At 35.7% G+C, this 24,671-nt stretch overlaps 1 protein-coding gene across 2 annotated transcripts in view; it reads right to left on the bottom strand.

Annotated features, from left to right (window-relative positions):
* PRKG2 (protein kinase cGMP-dependent 2) overlaps window positions 1–24,671 on the bottom strand; it is an 87,949-nt gene that overhangs the window by 28,146 nt on the left and 35,132 nt on the right. The window contains exons 7-14 of one of the 2 annotated variants that reach the window (XM_077143037.1): window positions 23,510–23,587; window positions 22,149–22,243; window positions 19,550–19,618; window positions 15,687–15,785; window positions 14,224–14,377; window positions 10,149–10,285; window positions 8,037–8,126; window positions 5,865–6,006 (exon numbers count right to left, since the gene is read on the bottom strand). In XM_077143037.1, the coding sequence (XP_076999152.1) occupies window positions 5,865–6,006; window positions 8,037–8,126; window positions 10,149–10,285; window positions 14,224–14,377; window positions 15,687–15,785; window positions 19,550–19,618; window positions 22,149–22,243; window positions 23,510–23,587 (864 nt within the window). Of the gene's footprint in view, window positions 1–5,864; window positions 6,007–8,036; window positions 8,127–10,148; window positions 10,286–14,223; window positions 14,378–15,686; window positions 15,786–19,549; window positions 19,619–22,148; window positions 22,244–23,509; window positions 23,588–24,671 lie in introns of those variants that run through there. The other variant, XM_077143038.1, reaches the window with a different exon arrangement.

The raw sequence follows: 24,671 nt of genomic DNA, 5'->3' as shown, positions 1-24,671 counted from the left end.
ACAATGGGTTGCTCCCAAGATTGGATTAAAAGAACATGGCTTTGCTCGGGAACATAACAGATTCAAACCAGTACACTGCAATTCAGGGACCCAGGTTCCTTCCATCTTATGGCTCTGTTATGTTCATTGACAACAAGCCAGAATGATTACAATGAGATCAGGTACGAAAAGTTATATACGTCGGGTCCGACAGTGATGAAAGTCACTTCTAGTCATGTTTCACTAGCTAGAATTAAGCCACATGGGCATTCCTAGCTACAAAGGAGGCTGGGATATACTGTTTAGCTGTATGCCCAGAAGTAAAGAGAATGAGTCACATTACTTACCTATTTCAGTCTTTTTAATGTCTCTTAATAACTTTATATGCTTCTCTACAAAGCCCTCATACCTGTTTTGTTACATTTATTCCTAGATATATTTTTGTACATTTGTAAATGGTGTTTGTATTTCTATTTATTAATTATGTTTCTGGTATTTAAAAATACACTGAGGTTTTGCATATTTATTTTATATCCAGCAAGCATACTAAACTCTCTACTTAATTCTAATGATTTGTTGTTACATTTTGGATTTCTGTATAATTAATCATATCACCTGGGAACAATAAGTTCTGTTGTTTATTAATCCATCTCTTAATTTTACTTATATCTTAGTGCACTATGTAAGACCACATACACAATTATACAGAATATTTAACGATGAATGACAGCTGATATTTATTGGATTATAACCAATTTGTCTCCCAATCAACCCAAAGAAACTAGCAATTATATAAAGTTCTGCTTAAATCGAAAACAATGTTTTTTGTTGTTGCTGCTGTTAATAATTCTTTAAATACTGTCCTATAGCCAGAAGATGGGCCCTTAACCATTATTGCCCTCAACAGCTTTCCTCGCCTTGAAACTGGAAAAAGATTTAGAATATTGGATAGGCAGGTGGGAGGTAGTGAGGTGAGTCTTTAGGGCACTTGAGTAATATCTGATAATCCTTCATCCCAACCCTGTGTGTTTGTTTCCTGTGGAGACAAGTTAGGCCCAGGTAGACCCCGTTTGGAATAGATGAGGTGGGCAATCTAAATCATGACCGGAGAGAAGAGAATGAAGGCTTCATCAGTCAATGTAAACTCAACCGTGGTAATTATCAGGGAAGGGCATACCTTTACAGACTGCAGAGAGACACTTCTAAAATCCAGACCTTTCTTTAGGTCTTCCAGGTTTCTACTACTTTTTCTCTGCTGGGGAAAAACCCTACCCTTAATTTGCCTTCCTTAAATATGTGACCTCTCATAAATACTTGCAAAAAATGGTGGAGGAGGATGAAAATGATGCTAGAAAGTGGTGACCTTTGGGTCAGCAATATAAGGAAACCTTCACCCTCCGAGATGTTCGTGTTTGTTGGAGACTGAATCATGTTCCCCACAAAAAACATGTTCAAATCTTAATCTGTGTTCCTGTGGGGGTGAGCCTACTTGTAAATTGGATCCTTTTAATGTTAGTCAAGGTGTGGCCATATGGAATCAAGGTGGGCCTCACTCCATATCACTGGAGGCCTTAGAAGGAGAGGAAATTCAGACACAATCAGTCCGAGTTCGTCAGTAGAAGCCAGAAAGAAGAAAGGAGAGGCTGTGAGACAGAGGACTGCCCAGAAGGCTGCAGACCCCTGGGAGAAAGCATGGCCTTAACAACATCTTGAGTTTGGTCTCACAGCTTTCAAAACTATGAGACGATAAATGCTTGTTGTTTAGGTCAACCCATGTGTGATGTTTGTCAGAGTAGCTCTGGCAAACTCTGTAAGACAGTGTCCAAGGTTGGACTGCCTACAGTGTGCATTAGCCAGAGGCCTTCTTTTAATCCTAATGTTTCTGTATCCTCATGTTTTATGTCTATCTCTTGTAAACATCATACAGCTGATTTTTATTTTTTAAATCTATTTGATAGTCCTCAGTTTCTAAATGAAGAGTTTAATTAATTTACATATGTTTGATTTATCTCCACTGTCTTACTTTGTGCTTTCTCTCTGTATGATTGGTTTACAGTTTCCTGCTTCTCCTTGCTGCCTTCTTTTAAAATGATTGACATTCCCCCCTCTTATTTTAATTCCACTTACACCTACTCTCAGTTTTCATGCTGCTGTTGTTCGGTTATTTAGCATTCTCATTTTTAACACTGCATAAAAAATAATTATTATTACTTAATTTACATTTTTCAAAAACTAAAAACATACTTACCATTTTTCCTTGTTCACCATTCCTTATTGCATTTCAGATCTTACATCAGGGATCATTTTTCCTCTCCCTTAAGTCCATCCTTTTGCAGTTCTTTTAGTGAGGGAATGTAGGTGGCAAACACCCTTTCTTTTGTTTGAAAATGTCTTTATTTTGCCCTCTCCTTTAAAAAACGTTTCTCTGGTCGTATAATTCAGTATTGTCGGTTATTTTACTTTAAAGCTATTACTCCACTGCAGTCTTCTATCTTTGTTGAGAAGTCCATTGAAATCTAATTCTATTCCTTTATATGAAAGCTGTCTTTTCTCTTTGATGGTTTTTAAGACTCTGTTTTTGCAACTGCAAAAACCAACCTCCAAGAAGGCTGCAATGATCCACACTTCCTGGTATTCATACCCTGATAGCATCCTTTCCCACAGGGTATCACGGCTGGCCCTGCATGACCAACGGAATACAGAGGAAGTGTCGGCTTGGCATGTGACTTCCGAGAGTGGGTATCAAAAGTCACTGTAGCTTCTGCTTGGTCTCTTGGGTGGCTCACTATGAGGAAAGCCAGCCATCCTGCCATGAGGACACCCAACCAGCCTGCAGAGAGCCCCATGTGGAGAATAAGGCATCCAGCACCAATTTGTCAGCCGTGTGAGCAAGTCACCTTGGATTTGGATTTTCTACTCATCAAGTCTCTAGATGACTGCAGCTCAAACAAACATCTGACTGAAGTTTCACAATAGCCCCAAAGGCAGGACCACAAGGCTGAACCACTCTCAACTTCCTGACCCACAGAGATTGTGACAGATCATAAATGATAATTTCTTATTTTATGCCTCTATGATTGGAGTGATTTGTTATGCAAACACAGGAACTAGAATAAACAAAATTTGTCCCAGAAAACTGAGATTTGTTGGGATTCCTTTATTTGACGATTGGTGTCTTTTCTAATTTCTGGAACATTCTCAATCATTATTTCTTTGGATATAGCCTTTCAATTATTCTCTCTATTATTTTTATCTCAGACTCCAATTAAACATTTTAAGAACTTCTGTCCACCAAGTCTCTTCATTTCTCTTTCTTAGATTGCGTTGTGGACAATCTAATGGGAAAGGGTCCAACACTTCACCATTAAATATGATATTACCTAGATGTTTACCTCCCATGTCTTATATACTGAGAAGTGTCCTGAACAGTCACACATAACAGCTGTACAAATGTGAAGAATATCATCCATTGTGTTTCTTCTTTTTTAATATTTGAATGTCGTTTATTTAAAGTTTGAATGTTTACTTTTCGTTGCTTTCACATGCTTTCAGACTTTTTTTTTACATATATTACAATTAATCTCAGGAAAAGGATCAGTCCAATGTAATGAAGGTTTCTACTGTATTTTAATTGCGATTATTATATTCTTAATTTCAATCTGTTAGCTTTTCCCCCAGGTATATTTGGTCTTCTTTTGATAATCTCTTGTTCTTTACTCATTTTTTTTTTTTATTTACATGGGCAGGCACCGGGAATCGAACCCGGGTCCTTGGGCATGGCACGCAAGCACTCTGACCTGCTGAGCCACCGTGGCCTGCCCCCTTACTCATTTTTTAATTCCCTCCCTTATTAAATGTTTTAGATGTATTTATTTTCCATTCTGTAACTCACTACTGCAATATAGGAGGCATTATGCCTATGCGTCTGCTTCTGCTCTTTGTTTTTTTAATGCCAACCGATGGTGATGGTACCTCCTGTCCTTCTAAGTTGCACTTTGTCTTTGTGAGCTGAATTTTGTTTTCTTGTTTTCTGTCTCCCGGTGAGGGTAATCTGTGGGTTCTTGGCTTTCTGCATGGTCTGTGATTCAGCTTCCCACATTTCACAGGTCCAAAACTTGGTCTTCTGTTCCCCATGGCACAGCAATTAAAATTAAGCATTTAGGCTAGCGAACATTGCTTGATACCCGAAGACAGCTACCTTCAATGCTTGGTTTCCACCCAACAGTACTGTCCAAACTTGGTTCCCAACCCCAGGTGAATGCCCACACTCTCCTGTAAGCTGCATTTATAATACTGATTTTTATATGTGAACCAGAGTTTTCAAGCATTTTGTGGTGAAAAGATTTCAGGATATCTAGCCTGATGTAGCTAGAAGTTGAAATGTTTAACATTTACTTTTTAATCTCCACAGGTTTTAAATATTATTCTTCACATCACTCTTTGGAAAAATGTTTCAATGGCTAACAGAGGAGTTACTTATTGCCTTCCATTTCTATAAATACTGAAAATGCCATTAGAGTTTTAAAAACAACTAAGAGAAGGGATGAATTTAATGTATATCTTGCATCCCTCATTATGTTTTTACCTCAAGATTATTCAAAACAGTTTCTCTAAGAGCCAAAAGGGATATAACCAATGAAGGGCATTGAAGAAGAGGAGTAACTGACGCCCTGCGTTAGTACCTTGCCAGTTCCCAAAGATGGCTTTCATGGATAAATAAAGCTTGAATGGACCAAAATGTTTCTTGGAAATTGGCCAAATTTCACATGAAAGGGTTTTTGTGTTGTTGGGGTTTTTTGCATGGGCAGGCACCAGGAATCGAACCCGGGTATCCAGCAAAGGAGGCGAGAACTCTGCTACCGAGCCACCATTGCCTATCCACATGAAAGGGTTTTTATTTCATTCCTTACCATGGAGAGAAATCTTGCAATTACACATAATAAATTGAATTCCTCAGGCCTAAATTACACAGTTGTAATATGTGGGTGGTTAAACTTACCTCACAGGTTGTTAGAAGAGATTAATTGTAAGAGGGTTTAACATAATAGGTTTACACATAGTAACTGCTCATTAAATGGTAATAGTTATTATTTCTTCATATAAAAACTATGATGTGAGAAATGTTTAATATTTTTGCAAATATTAAGTTCAGAGATGTTTTAACGTCCCTGAGGTACTGACAAATGGACCCTGAAATGTGGAGCCTGGGTTCCCCAGCCTCATGTGTTCCCCTCCTGAGGTACAAAAGTGCTTTGATTTCTCCTCAACCATGACTTTTTCATTCTATTATAGCTTCTCTCTGAAAGAAATTTAAGGTTGTCTGGTAGCATTATTTTCTGTACTGTAACATGCAAAGAGGCCCATGTTAGGCATCAAGAGATGACAAAGAGGGATAACAAGGAAAGTCTCTGTCCTCAAGCAGCCTATAGCTATGTTGTGATTTTCAATCTTTTTTGCACATTAGAATCACCTAAAAAGAGTTCTTTTAAAAAATACCATTTATTTGTTTATCTTCTCCCCCTACATAGACTCAGGAGCAGGAGAATACCATCTTCTTTCATTATTCCTTACAGCTATTTCCAATACATAGCAGAAATCAACTAAGACTTAGTTAAAATTATTACACAAGTTAAGAACAAAATCCAATGTTCAAGTCCAATTCTGTTATATAAATGCTTCACAGTCATCATGAATATGGGTGGAATATTTAAGTTTCTAGACAAAAATACTGTGCTTGTAAATAGCTCCCTGTCTAAGTGTACTAATTTCAAAGGTCATAGCCCCAAAATGAAAATAACCATGATGAGAAAGAAAATCACTCTACAACAGAACTTTGTGCTTGGAAACATCTTATATGACACGGTAAGTCAGAGAATTTGTCTTACCAATTTAAGATAACCCTCAGCATCTAGAATTAAATTTTCTGGTTTCAGGTCTCTGTAGATAATACCTAGTCGATGCAGGTAATCAAATGCTTCTGTCACACATGCCACACAGAACTTGGAAGTGGGTTCATCAAAGCTGCCTCTGCAAGGAAAGCAGTTTCCCTATTAACATGCTGGAATATTTGTACTCGGTGTCAATCATTGTTTACCAATCATTACAATTGGTAAACTTGTGCAATATAAATGCTTTGCAGAGCTTCACCACTTAAAAATTGTTTATACAAAACAGATAAATTAGGCTGTTTGCTGATCATAAAAAAGGGGGGGAAATACCCAATGCTAACAAGAATTACTTCATTAAAATAAAAATGTTTATACCCAAATAATTGTAGAGAAAGTCTAGAGAAAATGCAACTATTTTAATGTAGAGCTTGAACCAGCTTTTTGCAAGTTATTTGTTGATGAAAAAAAATGACTCAAGTGATCATGATCACTTTCTTGTTTGTATGGCATGTAATAGTAACTCAGGGAGAAAGTGGCCTATAATTCTTTCCTGTCTGGTGTTTTTGATCATATTAGAATTGCTCTGTGTTACCACTGTGTGCAGTTTCACAAACTGGATTCTTAAAATGTGGTGGAGATTTGCTATCTGGTGTAACAGAGGAGTGTGGCTTTAGAGTGAGAGAGATAGGGTTTAAATCCTACATCTTCACTTACTAAGTCCTTGGGCAAGTTGTTTACCTGAACTGACCCACTGAATTCATATCCATGACATAGGTTTGCTGTATATTTCACGGAGGGTTAGACACAGCACCTAACAGTATCAGGAACTGTTTTCTAAGTAGATTTACATGTTAAAGCAAAGATGGAGCATGCCTCTGCTTTTGCACGTATCATGAAAGTTTCCGCATCCCTTCCGTTTCTTCCATTCTAGTCCATCCAACAACATGCTCCTAACACAACACACTCATCTTCTACTCAAATGAGCAGTGGTCTCTTACCACCTACATCAGAGATTGTCAACCAGGAATACACATTAGCACTGTCTGAGAATCATTTATAAAGTAACTTCTGGGGCCCTGTCCTAGAAGAACTGAATCACAATGTCTGAAGTTAGGCCCCAGCATTTTTATGTGTTAGAAGTTTCCCACCGATTCTGACGTAAAGTTGAAAATCCCTAGCCCAGGTAGTAGCAACTAAATGCTTAGGCCTATCCTCCACAACCTCGCACCAAACTATATTCCCACCTCCTCTTTTGCTGCCCTGATTTTTCACTCAAATGTTTGCTCATTATTCATAAGAAGACCTGATACTTTCCCAAATTATACCAGTTCCCTTTCTTCCAGCCTTCCCCAATTTTTGTCATCTTTAAAATTTAGTTTAAGCCCATCCTCTACTATCAAGTTTTTCTCTCTCCCCCTCCTCCCCTGAGCTTCTTATTACAACATTCATTTGGCATTTAATTACATATTGCCAACTTTCTTTGTCAGTTTAATTTCTGTCAGTTTAATTTATTATTTAATAATAATAAAATGTCTTAAAACTTGCAGATATTAATCTCTCCAAATCAACTCTAATCTCATAGTAGGAAAAGTTTGTATTTTTATACTCTTGATTACAAAAACCTACCTTTCTAGAAAATCTCTACACTGTTTACTCTGGAAACTTGTATATAAATGATGTTCAGTAAATATCTGTGGTTGTGATTGTGTGGAAATCACCCTTTTGTAAAACTTAACTATTGTGCACATCTTACTCTTCTTCTCAGTGAGGGCTTAAACACACACACACACACACACACACACACACACATACCCATTATTTCTTTATTTCCCCCTAGAAAGAATTGGAATCAGAATCGGAAATATCTAGGTCGATACCCTGATTGTGACTCATATCGACCATGAGACCTTGGACAATTCACACCTTCTCTAAGCCTGGGATTTATGAATCCCTATGGTGATGAAAACAATTACTTTACAGGATGATTATGACACCACTGTAATGTTAGCTAAGAAATATCACTATTGCTACTTTATTTTATCATCTGATAATATTTTCTTATAATCATTTCATGATTCTTTAAATGATCATGAAGATAGCATCCTTTAGATGCTTTAAGCAAGGTGTGATGAGCCAAAAGCTTACAGTTTATAAGCTCTTTTACATTACCTGTCCCTTAATATACTCCATAACTCCCCACCTAAGCAGGCCTCCAGAAGCATGTATACATACTTATTGTCCTTGAAAGTACGATATAATCTGTGGAAACAAATTTAAAAATGCGATTATTAGAAATCTAGTTTTAAAACCTCTTTACAGTTGTTTAAGAATATCATTAATAGCATTTTGACCAGTAACCCTCATAACTCCTTACAAACATCCTAAAGCTATAAGGACTTTGCACCTAATACTCTCTGATCTTTACGAAGGCCTTGCTTTTGCTTATGTGGATCCCTTTACTTAAACTGCCCTTCCTCTACCCACAAACTGAACTCCTTAATCTCAGTTTCACAGGAAAAGTCTCATCCATTCTTCAAGGCCAAGTTCAGAGGCCACCTTTACAATAGTATCTCATTAGCTCACCTACAAATATGACCTCTCCCTCCTCTGAAAAGTCTGAGGCTTCTGCATGTATCTCCTTTAAGATAGGCCTTGCATGACAGTTACTTTTGTCCATATCTTAAGTCCCATAGTTCTTTACTTTAGGTTGGATTTCCTTGGAAACAGACTCCGAGGCAAAGATTTATAAGCAGTAAGTTCAGTGAGGAATGAATTCAGGAACGCCAGCCTTGGTAAGGAAGGAAGCAGGTTTGGGCAAAGGGAGAGGTTGGCTGAGATGTAGATGCAATAAAAGCTTCAGCCTCAAGGAGATCTGCTAGGACAACCTCCACCTCATCAACCAGTCACTAGATGCAAAGTGTCCTTGGGGACAGGGCATGATTTTGGTTCACTTTTCACTTGAGAGGGACTGGGCTTCAGCCCACAGCTGGCAGTACTCCCGGAAGCTTGGAGAATGAGTACCTTAGACCCGGAGAGTGATACGGGCAAGATGCCATATTTCAAAATCGGGTAAAAGCAGTTTTTGTGTCTTCATGATCAAGACACCCCTTTCCACCCTAGCACTATTCCCAGGCCAAAGCAGATGGCAGAGCAACTACATCACATACAGACAGAAGAGAGATTCTGGTAAAGTGGTTCAGAGAGTGGGTTACTGAACCAAGTTGTCTAGGATTGAATTCTAGATTGGGCATTTGGCAGGTATGTGGCCCCAGTTTTCTCAGTGTACAATGATGATAATCATAACATTTGCCTCACTTCTTGTCTATTATGAGGATCAAATAAATATTACATATTACTTCATGGAAGAGTGCCTGGCATATTTTAAGCTGTCAATATTTATTCTTGATATGATTACTATTATCCAGCTGCATGCCAAGCACTTTGCAAAGGCTGTAAGTGAAAAAAATGAATAAAACCTAATCCATTTCCTAAAGGTGCTCATCAAAGTTTGTCAATAAAATATTGATAATAAAAGGGTGTTCTCGGAACACAAGTAATGCATAACTGGATAACTCTATTGCTTGCATTGCCTAGGTTCAAACTTCTTTCACAATCTTGAAAAAACAACACCCATGGGAATGTGATGGGCAGAAAGGGTCTTTGTTCAAAAAGCACAAATTCTGATCATTACAGGGACAGTTCATATCATGTAAAAATTACTAAAGCTACATTCTAGGATATTAAAACATGATAAATGGTTACATAAACTGGCTTACTTTAACCCATGAATTAACAGGTAAAAAAAAGTTGTAGAAGTTGTAGCCTAGAATAATTTATATTTCTCCTCCAAACTCTGGTGTTACTACTAATTATTAGGAGATGGATCTTTTGGTATCCAGGCAGAGAGGCCTAGACCAAGCTTTGGTGCCCCTTCGACAGTCCACACATACCAACAGGGATTCTGATGAATTCTTATTCTTCTATCACCAAATTCTGCATTAGGTCCAGATTGAATAGCTCAAACGATTCTGTAATTATTTTATATTCATATACACAGGCACATTCATACTTTCCTGAGAATTACTTAAAAGAATAAAAACATCTGGAAAACTCCTGGATCCAAACTTCAAATTTCTAACAACTTAAGCATGGTTACCGTGACCAGAATGAAGAATTCAGAGTGGGGCCTCCATTGACTTTTCCTGCTGCTGTCTTGCACAGAAATATTCAAAAGAAGAGTCTACAAATCATGAAGTCCTAGGAGGCCACAGGCTCACTTACTTTACAATAAATGGAGAACATAATTCTTCCAGTATCCTCTTTTCTGAGTAGATATGTTCTTGTTGCTTAGTGTCAACTATGTGTTTCTTCCTTATACATTTCATAGCAAAAGCAACATTCTCATTTTTCACTTTAACCTATGTAAAAAAAAAAAAATAGAAAGTTCCCTCAAAATTAACTTACCGAAAAGGTTTGCAATACCTATATTTATGTTTCTATATCAATATATCTGAAATGTTAATTTCTGAGAGTTAAATTTTTTCACACTTAAATGATATGTAAATATTTTATCACTTATCCCTCTGAGATTTGAGCTCCATCAGGTTTGCACATTCCTTTTACAACAAAATTTCCAAAATAATTCACAAACCTTGCATATGGTTTTAAAACGTTTGTATTGAAAGAAGAAAAAAACTCAGGTTAAAGGATTTAATTTAGGGAAATCTATTCAGTTTTGATTGCGTGACATGAAAAACCCTGACGGGAATTGCTAAATAATTGTTCTTTTAAAATATTCACTTCCTTGATTCTTAAAATAAAGCACACAATCAAATTCCATATCTTCTCTATCAATATGGTAGTCACTAGCCACATTAAGACATTTTTTCTTTTTCCTTTTTTTTAAATTCTGGTAACATACATAAAATCTAAAAATGCCCATTTTAGCCGTTTTCAGATGCGCAATGCAGTGACATTAATGACATTCACAACATTGTGCCACCATCATCACCATCCATTGCCAAAACTTTTCCATCAACCCTAACAAAACTACATACCAATTAAGCACTGACTCCTCATTCCCTATCCCCACCCAGCCCCTGGTAAACAGTATTCTAGTTTATGAATCTATGAACCTGAAAAATGAGACCATATAATGTGTCCTTTTGTGTCTGGCTTATTTTACCAACATGATGCCTTCAAAGTTCACCCATATTATAGCATGCATCAGAATTTCATTCCTTTTCACAGCCGAACAACAGTCCATCGTGTGTGTATAACACAGTTTATTTATCCATTCATCTATTGATAGACACTTGGGTTTCTTCCTCTTTTTGGAAATTGTGCATAATGCCAATGCCACTATGAAAATTGGTGTGCACACATCTTTTCAAATCCCTGCTTTCAATTTTTCTGGGTATATACCTAACAATAGGTCATACAGTAATTCTATACTTCACTTTCCAAGGAACTGCAAAACTGTTTCCCACTGCAGCTGCACCATTTTATATTCCCACCAAAAATGTATGATGGTTCCTGTCTCTCCACATCCTGTCCAATACTTCTTTTTTCTCCATTTTTGAAATAGTAGCCTTGTTAGTGGATGCAATCCCAGTCAAAATCCTAACAGCCTTTTTTGCAGAAGTAGAAAGGCCAATCATTAAATTCATTTGGTAAGGTAAGGGCCTTGAATAGCCCAAACCATACAGAGAATAATCTGTCCTTGTGCCTGTATCCCACTGTTTTGATTAATGTAGCTTTATAATAAGCTTTAAAATCAGGAAGAGTGAGTCCTCCAACTTTGGTCTTCTTTTTTCAGGATGGTTTGGGCTATTCAGAGCCCTTACCATTTTGATCCATGGCTGTTAGGATTTTGATTGGGATTGCATTAAATCTGTAAACACTATAGGCAGAACTGACATCCTAATGATATTTAGTCTTCCAATCCATGAACACAGAATGTACTTCCATTTATTTAGGTCTTCTTTGATTTCCTTTAGCATTGTTTTGTAGTTTTCTGTGTAGAAGTACTTTACATCCTTGGCTAGATTTATTCCTAGATATTTGATTCTTTTAGTTGTTGTTGTAAATGGAATTTTTTCCCTTGATTTCTTCTTCAGGTTGTTCATTACTAGCATATGAAAACACCTCTGATTTTTGCAAATTAAACGTGTATGTGACCACTTTGCTGAATTCATTTATTAACTTTAATAACTTTGTTGTGGGTTTTCAGGATTTTCTACATATAGGCTCATGTAGAAATAGTGAAATTTTTGCAAATAGTGAATTTTTTACTTTTTCCTTTCCAGTTTGGTTGTCTTTTATTTCTTTTTTCTTGTCTAAATGCCTTGGCCAGAAATTCCAATACAATCCTAAAATGTATGGTGACAGTGGGCATCCTTGTCTTGGTCCTGAACTTAGGAAGAAAATGCTTTCGGTCTTTCACCATCGAGTATGTTAACTGTGGGTTTCTCATTTTCACTCTTTATCATGTTAAAGATGCTTCCTTCTATTCTTAGTTTTCTGTATTTCAAAAAGGCATGTTGGAGGCGGTGCAATGGTGGCTCAGTGGCAGATTTCTTGTTTGCCATGCCAGAGACCCGGGTTTGATTTCCGGTGCTTGCCCATGAAAAAAAAAGCCATGCTGGATTTTGTCAAATACTATTTCTTCATCAATCGAGATGATTGTATGGATTTTTTTCCTTTGCTCTATTAAGGTTGTGTAGTATATTAATTGATTTTCTTAAGCTGAAACACCATTGCACACCTGGGATAAATCCCATTTGATCCTGGTGTAGAATTCTTCTAATTTGCCATTGGATTCAGTTTGCTATTAATTTTATTCAGGATGCTTATATCTAGATTCATAAATGATAATGGTCTGTTTCTTTTCTTGTGATATCATTATCTGGTTTTAGTATCAGAAAGGTTCTGGCTTTGTAGAAAGAGTTAGTATAAGAACAGTTCATCAATCACAAGCACATTTTAAATGATCAACAATCACATGAGCCAGTGGCTGCCTTAATTAATAGCATAGATATGTATCATTTCCATCACCACAGAAGATTCGGTTGGAGAGCAGTACTCTAGATGAATAGTCAGGGTTTTCATTTAAAAGGAAATAAAATTTTATAACAGATATTTGTTCTGATAGGCTTAAAAGTTCAAAAGCAGACTATATTTGACAAGTAACTAGATTGCACAAATGGTTGCACTCCATATTTTGCTCTCATTTGTTATTACTGCAATGACTTTTAAAGTAATGGTGGACTTGCTGTTTCAATTATTATTATTTAACTACAGTAAAAAAAGATCTCAGTACTAATAATTCAATCCTTTGCCGAGATCTTTGGTGAAAAATACCACCGCAGATGGATATTTCCATTGTCGTTCCACATAGCCTGAGAAACGTCACAAATACTCTTTTCCTTAGTAAGAAATTGTGTACTTACCCCCCACCCCCCACCTCAGATATCAAAGATGATGTATGACTAGGTGTGAAGTGGACTCTCCAGATCTCTTAGCAGTCTTTCAGATCTGTGTGCCCAGGGCTGCCCAGCAGAGGTGTCAGCAGAGTTCCTGGAGGTTAATGTACAGTGAATTGTTAAAAACCTGGCAGGCAAAGAAGGGCTTGGTAATTGCCAAGAGTTCAGAGCCATCTGTACCCAGTAAGGTCACAGAGCTCCATTCTGCTTCCTCAGAATATTTAATCTGACAACACCACTTCTTCTCCTTGGAAGCTGCATATAAAGCTCAGAGAGGTGATGATGTGGAAGATACAACTGAAATCAGGCCCTAAGTTCCCAGCTGTCCTGATAAACACTACAAAAGGCTGTACTTCAAACATCCTCTTGCATTCAGCTTCTTTTCTTTATTCTGATAGAAAGTTTTGAACAGCCCAAAAACAGGATAATGAAAGTCAAATAAATCTATACAGACATGGTTCTGGAGGCTGTTTAAAAGACAACTGTAATATTAAATATTTCATTTCCATATAGCACTTCCACTCAAAACAGTTTTCTTTCCTTTAAATACACGTACGTATGCCATATTTTGTGCTTTGGAAATGTATATTTTTTGGTTTCATAGCCTTTTGGGATTGCTTACTTGCTACATACTCTAATGATTATTATCAACAAATAATTCACAAAAGGGCATGCTAAAAGAAGGCTGAAATAGAAGCTATATTATTAAAATACCTACTACTATGCAATATATAGAGTTCTTCACAATTTCAGTTCAGAGCACCTTTCTAGATAGCAGTAATTCATATGTTCCTCTAAGATACACTGGAATATAAAACAAACTAAAAAAATCAAAAGGCTTCTCTCAGATGCGTGAAACGTAAACCCCTTACAAGCTCAACTCTTCCGAACCCACCAACGCCCAGTGTTGCGATAATCTCAAGGTTCTGGAATGGGGATGATGAGGAAAATCTGGACACCTTCTCCTTCAGCTGAATCATCTCCAGAGAAAGTGCTTTAGAGAGCTTCCAGTTAGACATGGACCTCCTGTAAAAGACATGGGACACTTTACTTACATCCCCTCAATCAACTAAGGTCATGCCAAACATCAATTCCACTCTGAGAACAACCAATTCTGCTGGTAATTATTGCTCTGGTTGCTACAAAGGTTATTTCAATTTTTATAGGTAAGATGCAAGTACACCTAAGGAGAAAAGTGATTCAATACACAAAAAATTGGACCTACACACAGAACACGAGTTAAACTGAGACAATGAGAGGTAAAGCAGTTAATTTCATGTTATGCAAAATATTCTTCAATAAAGCTACAGTCAGAAAACAAAAAATGAAAAACAGAAGGAGTCAATGAAAGGGAATGGAACTGAAGGGTGATTTCCTTTGCTACAAAGAAGTCCACACTGAGAAACTTTGCTGTGTTTTGTCAGATCTTGAAGCTTTCTAAGGCTGAACCGGAATAAATGTTTTAAAACATGAAAGAGTACTACTTAATTTATGTCCAAATATTGTTGTTTTGAAATGTCAGTTTTTCTCTTTTAATTAAGGCTTACTGTTCTGGGTTAGATATTCATAAATTGTTGTTACTATGAAAGGCCTTCAGAAGAAAAATTGCAATAAAATTCCTCGGAAAAAACTTAGGAGGTTCTGATTGAATGCTCTAACAACTCAAACTTCGGTTTTCTAGAATATTTGACTATATAACTTTGGTATTACAGTATGGTCAAATATGCTTAAAATGTTTCAGCAAAGGATTTTCAAATAATTTTCCTTTAACAAACCAGTGTTTTCTATTAAAATGAAAATTTTTCATTACTGTCAACACATTTAGAGGCCATAACCCCTTCCCCCACTGACACACAAATACCCTAAGGCAAGAGATCCTTTAAATAGTGAAATAATTCCTACTCTACCCTTAGCTCTTAGCCAGCAATCAGAATGAATATGCTGCTCTAGTGCCCTGGCATTCCTATTCAATGACCATCAAAAGACAGGCAAGAGAGGATTCTTCCTTCCTGGATTTATGTCCTCTTGAGCTAAGACACCAAACAAGAGAAAAGGTCCCTTTCTTAAGACCTGCTGTTGGGAAATTTCCCCCTAACATTCTTACTCATCACACCAAATGAAAACTTCTAGGCTAAAAAAAAAATAGCCATACTATTGATAAGAGCATTAAAAAGAGTTCCTCCAAGTCTCTCGTCCAGGAGCATTAGAAGTCACCACACAGCACATCATACCTCTTAGCTCCCTTCTTCACACCTATCAGAAGTCAGACCCGGGGTAAGAAACTAGTCTTGCATCTTATTATATCTTATTATATCTCTGTAATGCCTCCACTTACTTTGCATGTCTTTTTTCATCATCACGGTTCAGGTTTGCCACATATCCTTCAAGGTACTTTTGCAGTTCTTCAAATGTCCCAACTGTCTGGTTGAATGTTCTAAAGAAATAAAATAAAATATAACAAAATAAAATAAAAACTCTGTGCTGGTAATTACCATTTCAACTTGACATTTTCCTTCAAGCCCATAAATGACCACTTGGGGTTATTTATGCCTTTGTAAACTGTTTTTCAGTCATTTATGGAATATTAAAGTTGCCAAAATATGTAGAATAGTTGTTAGGAGTTATATAATTGATTCCTTGGGGTTTATGAAAGCAAAGGAAAAAGAAGGAGGACCATTATCTGAGTTTTTCTATTCAGGTTACCAATAAATGCGTCTTTATTCAGAAGACAGTGGAAAGAAAACAGTCTACATGATCTGTTTACTGAATCAGCAGGTCTAATTAACCAAAGTTAGACACATGAAGTTCACCCCTTCTTGTTTCCTGGGTTAATACTCCTCATTTCACATACCTTTATCATGAATTCCAAATGTTTTACCTAAACTTAGCTCTCTATGAGACTGACCCAACATCTTCTTTTGTCTTCCCTCACCATCATGGATCACTGGTTGGCCATGAGACACACCTGATCTTCTGGTCCCCTACCCCCATCCAGTGTCCCTGGGAATTATTTCATACTACACTCCCCATAAGGTGAAATCATCCCCTTCCTCACCAGTGAAACCTTTTTTTCTTGGTTATCCTTCCAGTGCTCCCCCAACCCTATATCCTGCAGTCTTCCTAGATTTACTTCTTGTCCCTACTACAAAACAGTATATTTCGTAAAAGACATTATATCTCTGTAATGTCTTAAGCAGCTGGTACATAGTAGAATGAAAGAATGAAAATTTATCTCCAAATAACTTAAAGGGACTGCCTGCCTAGCCCAGAAGAATCTATCCACGTTCAATGGACTCCCAACTTTATTGTCTCTCTCTATTTATGTCGGTAAGTATGTATTACACCCCGTGCTTGGTATTTTCCATTTTACCCTCCAGCTCTACTCTCTGCTCTTTCCTACCTTGCTCTGTAGATTAACTTTTGTGGAATGCAAAATAGCAAGAAATGAAACAATATTACCACCGAATTTCTAATTTCCAAAAGTTGAAATATTCAAGTAAAACAGAGATACTTCTTATATTTTGTTTTACTTTTACTGTTACTTAAGCATTATTCTGTTTCTTATTAAAAAACTGAAGTATTGTTGCAAGTAAATATTTTTCTTTTAATGTAGATGACACTGATGTTGCAGGTCCCTAGAAATTCTCAGCTAACTAATCTTAGAGTCAAGCTTGAACCTTCTAGCTGTAACATTCAAACAGCCCCTATTCATTGAATTTTATAGCTTGAGAGGTAATTAATAAACTCCTTTCAGATTTACCCTAACAGTCAAACAATGACCAAAATGACACTAATAACACTTCCCATTTCTTAGAGCCATTGCCATTTTACACAATTATTTCCACAACTTTGATCACATTTTAAAAATAGGAAATGTTACCTCAAACTCTAACTCTCCTTCTTAAAATGTGTTCATTGTAAAATTTGTTACAATAATGAATTAGGAAAGAATTTAAAAAGCCATAAGCTCTCAGTCACTGTATCTTCCTTGTCAGGGTGGTGACATTTATTCAGCCAGCATCTGGTGGTACCTCCTGTGTGCCAAGTACTATGTCACATGCTGGCACTACTTCATCAGTGAACGAGACTACCCTGGTTTCTGTAATGATGAAGCTTATAGAAGAGTGAGAGGACAGATGTTAAATAAAGCAATTAAATAAAGGGTGATTAATAAATAAGAGTATACTGGATGCTATGGGAGCATTATCATGGGATCTTAATCTTAGCTATGACTTAAAAGATAGGGTGATCATATAATTTATCATCCAAACTGAGATGCTTTTCAGACTGAAATGGGGTGCCAACAATAAATATGTTCAGAGAACCAGAACTGTCCCAGGAAATCCGGGAAATAAGTCTTCCTAGTCATATTTGACTATTCATCTTCCCTAACCCATTTTCCATAACCCATGTAGCTTTTTAAATCTCATTGTGGCTAACAGAGACTTTGTATAGTATAGGATCTCAAGTCTACATCTTTAATTAAACATTTTAAAATTATAATCCTCCAAATAATCTGAAAATTATATAGAATCACTGCATCCTCACAGAATATGCATACATGAAATATTACATAAATAGTTGATACATGTGATTACAATTAAGAAAAAGCAATGTAGTTCTTTTCTAACATTTTAGTCCTTGTATTTTGGAGCCATTTATAGGCGTCTACCAAACAGCAATACCATTCACTGCATGTATATAAATTTAAGGAACTTACATACAAACATGCATCGTTTGGACAATACTATGCCAATATATTTTCCTTTCGAGAGCTGGCATCCAAAAATTACCTTTTCCCTGGACGTATCTTACAATTTTTTAGCCCGATGCCTTTGCCTTTGTGTTTTACTTTACCTGGAGTGTTTTCCACATCCCTTCTTTGCCTAGAACAATCCTATTAATTCTTTAAGCCCTATTCCCTCATAAACACACTCACAAAGGTTGACCACTTTACCGAATGGTGGCTGCTTCTTTTTCTGAATGCATGCTATGGTAGCCAAAATGGCATCGGGCTACCTGTTGGAATGAAGCAGGAACCCTGGACAGAGATGACAGTGTTGGGGCAATTCTTTAACCTATCTGGAACTCACTTTTCTTACTGTAAAGGAGAGAATTAAAGTAACTCTAATTGGTATTAAGAATTATTGTTAACTTTTTAGGTATGTTAATGGTATTATGGTTATACATTAAAAATAACACATCTTTTAGATAGGCTACTAAAATATATAGATGAATTAATTTTATGTTTGGAATTTGCTAGAAAATAGTGTGGGGAATGCAGGGAGTGGCAAACATAGATCAGGCATGAGTTGATATTGTTCACCTTGCATTATGAGGTTCATGATATTATTTTATCTACTTTTGGTTATGTTCGAAACTTTCCATAATAAAAAGATTTTTTTTTAAATGCCCAAAGGTTCTTTTCAGCTCTAGATCCTATGGTTTTACATTTAACAACTTGTATATAAATTAGCAGTCAACTATATACCCCCTATTTATTATTTTTTGTTAACGTTTCATATGAGTATGCCCTATTTCCCTGACTGTATTTGAATTTTCTTAGACAATGTTATGACAAATCTGAATTTCCTTTACTGCATCTAGTAAATAATCAATAAATGTTTAATTCATTAATAAAATATCAAATATGATTCGATGTGAGTTAAGTACACAAAATGAGACTTATCCTGAAAAATAACCCAAAACATTTAAAGATTAATGTTGACACACATCACTTGTAAATTGCTACAAATGTTAAATTAAAACTGCCCTGGAAGTGTATATAGCTAATAAATATTTTATACTCTGACTGGGAGAGTTAAAAAAATTCTTTGACTGATTAGGGCAGTTTAGAAATAAATTACGAAGTCTTTCACTGTTATGCAGAAAGAAAATCCATGAGAGGACTAATAAGCTTATTTCTGGAAGATGCAGAATTTAAATCAGTCTATTGCTGATATTTATGTACAAACTTTGCACGCAAAATATTTAGCCTGCCAGCATCTGCCACTGCCACAGATTCAGATCAGAAGGCCCTGTTTCTTCACATGAATTTTAATGGAGTATACTTGCAGCTGAGGATCAGCCAGCATTTCCAAGTGGTGATGAATGAGAGACCAACTCTTGGAATAGCAAAAGACTAAGGCTTCAAAGGTGTTTGTAGCCTGCTTTCTCCAACATCATCAGCATACTTACTCTCGATCTATAACCAGGCATGCAACATCATTTTCTTCAGCAATAATGTTAGCTGATCTGACATCATCACTGCATACAAAAACAGGAAAGTCAATTAAACATCCATTTTTATTAAACCACCCAAAGACTATTTTTTTAATATCATGGTTTATGCTAAATCCCTTTCTTAAAAAAAAGCATTTGAAATGTGTTCAAATAATGGTTATGTACGCAAGAAATTCAGAGGAGAAGAAAACGACACACGGAGCATAGACGTTTCAATGGCTGCAGTTGTATGTGGCATCTAATTCTGAGCCTTGCGTCAGTAAAATAAAATAGCTCTCCTCTGATCAAAGGAGACATACTAATTAATGACGAGATAAAACTGAAATTATCAATCATGTAAATTTATAGGGAAAATATTCAAGTAATTAACATATGATAAATCAACCAAAAATAAAACCCAAAAAGTGTTTTAATGCCATATTACCCAATTAATTGTATATTACAATACTATTTCATAGAGTCTAAGATGCACACTTTCCATTAAAATCTCTGAAGTCAGAGTGTGTCTTACAATTGATGACAAGTCATAATACAATTGGCATTTTCTCTCTTTCTGAGGAGGATAATGGAACATCTTATAATCAATGATATCTTAGATATAATGGAATCATGTTATATGATCCAATGATAATAAACTAACCCAATGAATACATGAGTGAAAATATTTCCATTACATGGGTTTTTCAAGTCTGTGACAGAGTAATCTGTCCTCAACTTTTGTGTGTGTGTGGAGATGATACAATATAAACACAGATACATCTTGGATTGTGGGCCAATTATTTGATTTGTGAACTCAGGAAAAGTAAAGAGATATGGCATTCCTTTCACTTGTCAGTGTCATGATTTTGACTTGGAATATTCTCTGAACATACTTTACAAGTGTTAAGTGTTCATAAGTACACTTATATTCCTTTATAATAATTGAGTGGGTGCCATGGATTTATTTTTGCATGCAAACTTCTGAAGGAACTCCTGGGACTACTTAGTGTGAAGTCGAGGAAATATGTAGAATATAAAGAATACTGAGCCACAGTTTGTGGCCCTGAAAAGTAATAATGCAAGAAGGCACAAAATGTAAAAAAATATTTGTAGCCAACTTTCCTTCACATGGGTTATGGCTTCATGTTTTCAAAGGCTTAGGGAGTTAGGTGTCTGTATGAAACACAAATTCCTATGTTTCTCTTGAGGAAACACTACAATTGGCTGGCTGCAACATACAGCATAAATTATTTCAAATCTTACAAAACCAGATAGCTTATTCCCTTTTCAAGAGTTATTCTGATTTCATAGGTCATTTACAAAATAGTTCTGCACTTTCCAATTTCAGTGATTTTGCTAGGAAGTAAGAGAAAAATTATATGTAAATGTTAAGAACAAATATATTGACATTCGGGGTGATTATATATTAACTGATTATACTGCATGCATGTATTCATATTCTTTGGCAAAGATTTAAAAAAAGCTATTTCCCTATTATTAAAACAAGTTCCTTACCAGGTAGAAAATGGAAAAGAAAATTCAGCTTGTCTTTAAACTCTATTTTTCAGTTGTTAATATAATAGCTACAACTTATTACGTTTTAGTGTTTTTCATAAGAGCTTTATGATTTTTCAATAATCAAATTTGTTGTCAGATAATTTATGGATATATATTTTTGCTCTGTTCTTCCTTAAATCAGACATACAACTCAGCAGAACTGGAACTTCATAGGCAAAAATTAGGAAGAAGATGAACAAGAATACTACTCTTAAAAATAAGCATAGATTTGAAATAAATAATTTAGTTATTTGGTTAGAAATTTTAAGTGATTTCTTAACTAATTCATTTAAATAATTCATATGAAAACATACACAAGCATCCAAGGATGCTGCCCCCAAATTTAACTTGATCTTTCCTAAGTCACTTATATTTAGGAAAATGCATTTCTTCACATTTATGGTTATTTGTGGGATCAGGGAAGTGCAAAATCTCCCCTGAGCCATTTTATTAGCCTTCAAAGTATTTCTTCTGCAAATTATATCAATAATAAATAAACTCATACCTCAAAAGCTTGAGCTTCAGGTAGAAATTTCATATATACTCTTTTGAGTTGTTTCTAAACCTTGCAAAATGAGCTGATAGAAATTCTTAAGAAAATATTACCTTTGGCAGAGTGATTTAAAAAACATCCAAAATATATACGCAAGTCGTTATTTGATGATTTAGAAAGGGGAAAGCTCTGAACAGGGCACTATTTCAAACATTGAGCACATTAAAAAAAGTCATTCTTAAGAAGAAAGTATGATGTTCACATTTGTACCTCTTTCTCTGACTTCTTTTAAATTAAAAATTCAAATAGAATACGATTTTATTTTTACTAGCAAACTTAACATTTTCCAATTTATTTTCTGGGAGAAGTTAGCATATTTGTTTCTTGCCTAAAAAAATAATTTTACATGATTTTAAAAGTCAGTTTAATGTTTTAAAAAATTTCTGGATTTTGGATGCCATTAGTTCAGTGGCTCCATTTAATAACTAGAGAATTACTTAAATATATATAAACGTATGCAGTCACCTGATAAGAGCTTTTTCTCCAAAGTATTCTCCTTTCTGCAATGTTTTTATCAGTTGTGGCTGATCGTGGTCCTCTGTACTTTGTGTGACTTTTACCTAGACAATATTAAACAGTTGGAAAAAAAAAGGAAAGGAAGGGGAAGTTGAGTACATATCTGCATATTCATTCAATCAAACCCACTAGATGTATATAAATTTAATTGAATAACATGAAAGACAAGGCAATTTCTGAGTCTTTGCTTTCTGTTTGCTGTAGTTAGGACAGTATAACTACACTCAGCTCACTTTGAGGGAAAGGGTAAACTGCAATGCTGCTTCACATGATCAAACGATTCAAACATTATTATTCCTTGTTTGGGGCTAGAATTATTTCAAGTCACATTGGTAACAAAGGTTACCTCAATGCTGACTAGGAATTTGGACTGGCATTTATGCATGTCACAATGAATTAAATGGAAAATAATAATAATAGATGCAATTTGTTTATTAGCCATTATTCTTTCAAAGCACTGAGTTCACACTGGGGAGAAATGATAAGAAGTGGTTCTGAGTATGTTGAAAGAGCTTAGGAGGTGTGAAACTAATTTGTTAATATCTTCCTTCACTGGGAGCCCAATTCAAAGTTGAACCACAAACCAGTTTACAAAGGGTAGTGCCAGGCTCTCTGATGTTAAAATTCTTCCATGGAAGAAAGAACATATGTAAACATCCAACAGTTTATAGGCACAAGAATTTATAATATTTGCCTTCAATATTTCACAAATACTATTTCATACCTCTGAAGAACATTAAAAGTCAGCATAGGAACAAGTGGCAACATTTATATACCCACTCACAGCCTAGTTTAAAAATGCCTACTTATTTTTATATATTAAGATAAAATTTGCATCAGTATCTACATCAACTTGAGCTTTTGTACATGAATTGAAGTTCTGAGCCATATTGGTGCTATAAATAAATGCCTGGCCAATTCCATCCTCCACTACTGAGTTCATTCTCCTCTACCTGCCGCTTGTCACATCTGTTAGAAGGGAAAATATTATGACCCTGAACCTAGACTCAAAGCGAGGGAACCACAGAAATAATCCAGTCATTTTGTCCACAATGAAGCAAGGTCTAAAGAACATTAAATGACTTGCCTAAACTCACTCAGAAATGACAGTCTTAGCTGGAACCGGCTACCAGTCTCCCAAACCATGGCTCAAACTGAACCCCAGGAGACTTTTCTGGTAGAAGCTCCTTTACCTGTTCAATGCAGAGAACTTTCTGTGTTGGGGTATAGAGCATTGTTGCATTTCCAGCAAGCTGATTGAAAAAGACTTGTTAAAATCTACTTTTAAATAAGGGTTAATTAATATTTACCTTTCCTTTTGCTAAAATGAAAAAGGTACTTCCTTCTTCCCCCTCTCTGATGATGTAATCTCCTTTGTCATAGTATTCCTATTGGGGTGACAGAGTGAGAGAAAACGTTAGCTTGAGTGGAGATGTACACCTGAAAACATAACTGAAATAGAAATTCTTGTCGCTTTGAATGAATGTTGATCTACGTAGAAAGTATTTCATGTGCATAGTGCTTAGAAAAAGAACATATGATTAACTAATAAATTGAAAATGTTATTCCATATGGATTTTAGGAATATACTGGAATCATTTTCTGATTCCTGGGCAAAAACAGCTGTGAAGATTCTACATATACAATAAGAAGCTCTTTCAGATGAAGCCTTTGCAAAGATTGATAATAGAATTTTTTATGTGTAAATACTATTCTAATTGTAGTTTTGTCCTCCTGAAATCTCCAATTACCACTTATTTATTTTTATTAAGGTGTATTTCCCTCATATATATTCGTGTAATTGGAGAATCCTTGGGCAAGGAAAAGTCATGTATACATCTGTTAGATCAAAGGAGCAACTCAGTATCTTAGAAAACAAAAAACTGATTAAACTGTCACCCTTATTTTGCTTTAATTTCATTTTGTCTCAGTCATAGAACTAAAATGGATTTCTTCATTATTTATGCAAACAAAAATGTACATGTTTAAATAAAGAAATAGACACCATTGACAATATAACAGCCTCTCATGTTCTTCTTTTAGACTTGAAGATAAATTCCAAACCAGACTACCACTGTAGTTGCTTTTCAATATCTTTTTAGTCATTTAGTCTTATAAGACATTCACATAAATAGAGAGTAAATATTTCCCCTAGTGCTAATAAACTAACCTTCTATTTACATAGCATATACATTTTACAGGACATCACTACATCTCATGGAAGGAAGTATAGCTTAGGGAATAAAGTATTTTGAAACCAAACATATCTAGATTCAAATCCCACTTCTGCAACTTTCTAATGGTACATCTAATGACTCCGAATTTTACTTTCATCAATCCGTAAAGCTTAAACCTTAAATAAGACCATTTACCCTCAAAGATTTCGAAAGGATGGTATATTCGTTTTCCATTGCTGACATGACACACTATCACAGACTTCATGCCTTAAAACAACACCCATTTATTATCTGA

The sequence above is a fragment of the Tamandua tetradactyla genome, chromosome 24, assembly GCF_023851605.1.
Source record: "Tamandua tetradactyla isolate mTamTet1 chromosome 24, mTamTet1.pri, whole genome shotgun sequence".
In the NCBI taxonomy this organism is placed as follows: domain Eukaryota; kingdom Metazoa; phylum Chordata; class Mammalia; order Pilosa; family Myrmecophagidae; genus Tamandua; species Tamandua tetradactyla.
The sequence above is the reverse complement of the archived record's forward strand: the minus strand, read 5'-3'. Positions and strand labels throughout refer to the sequence as shown.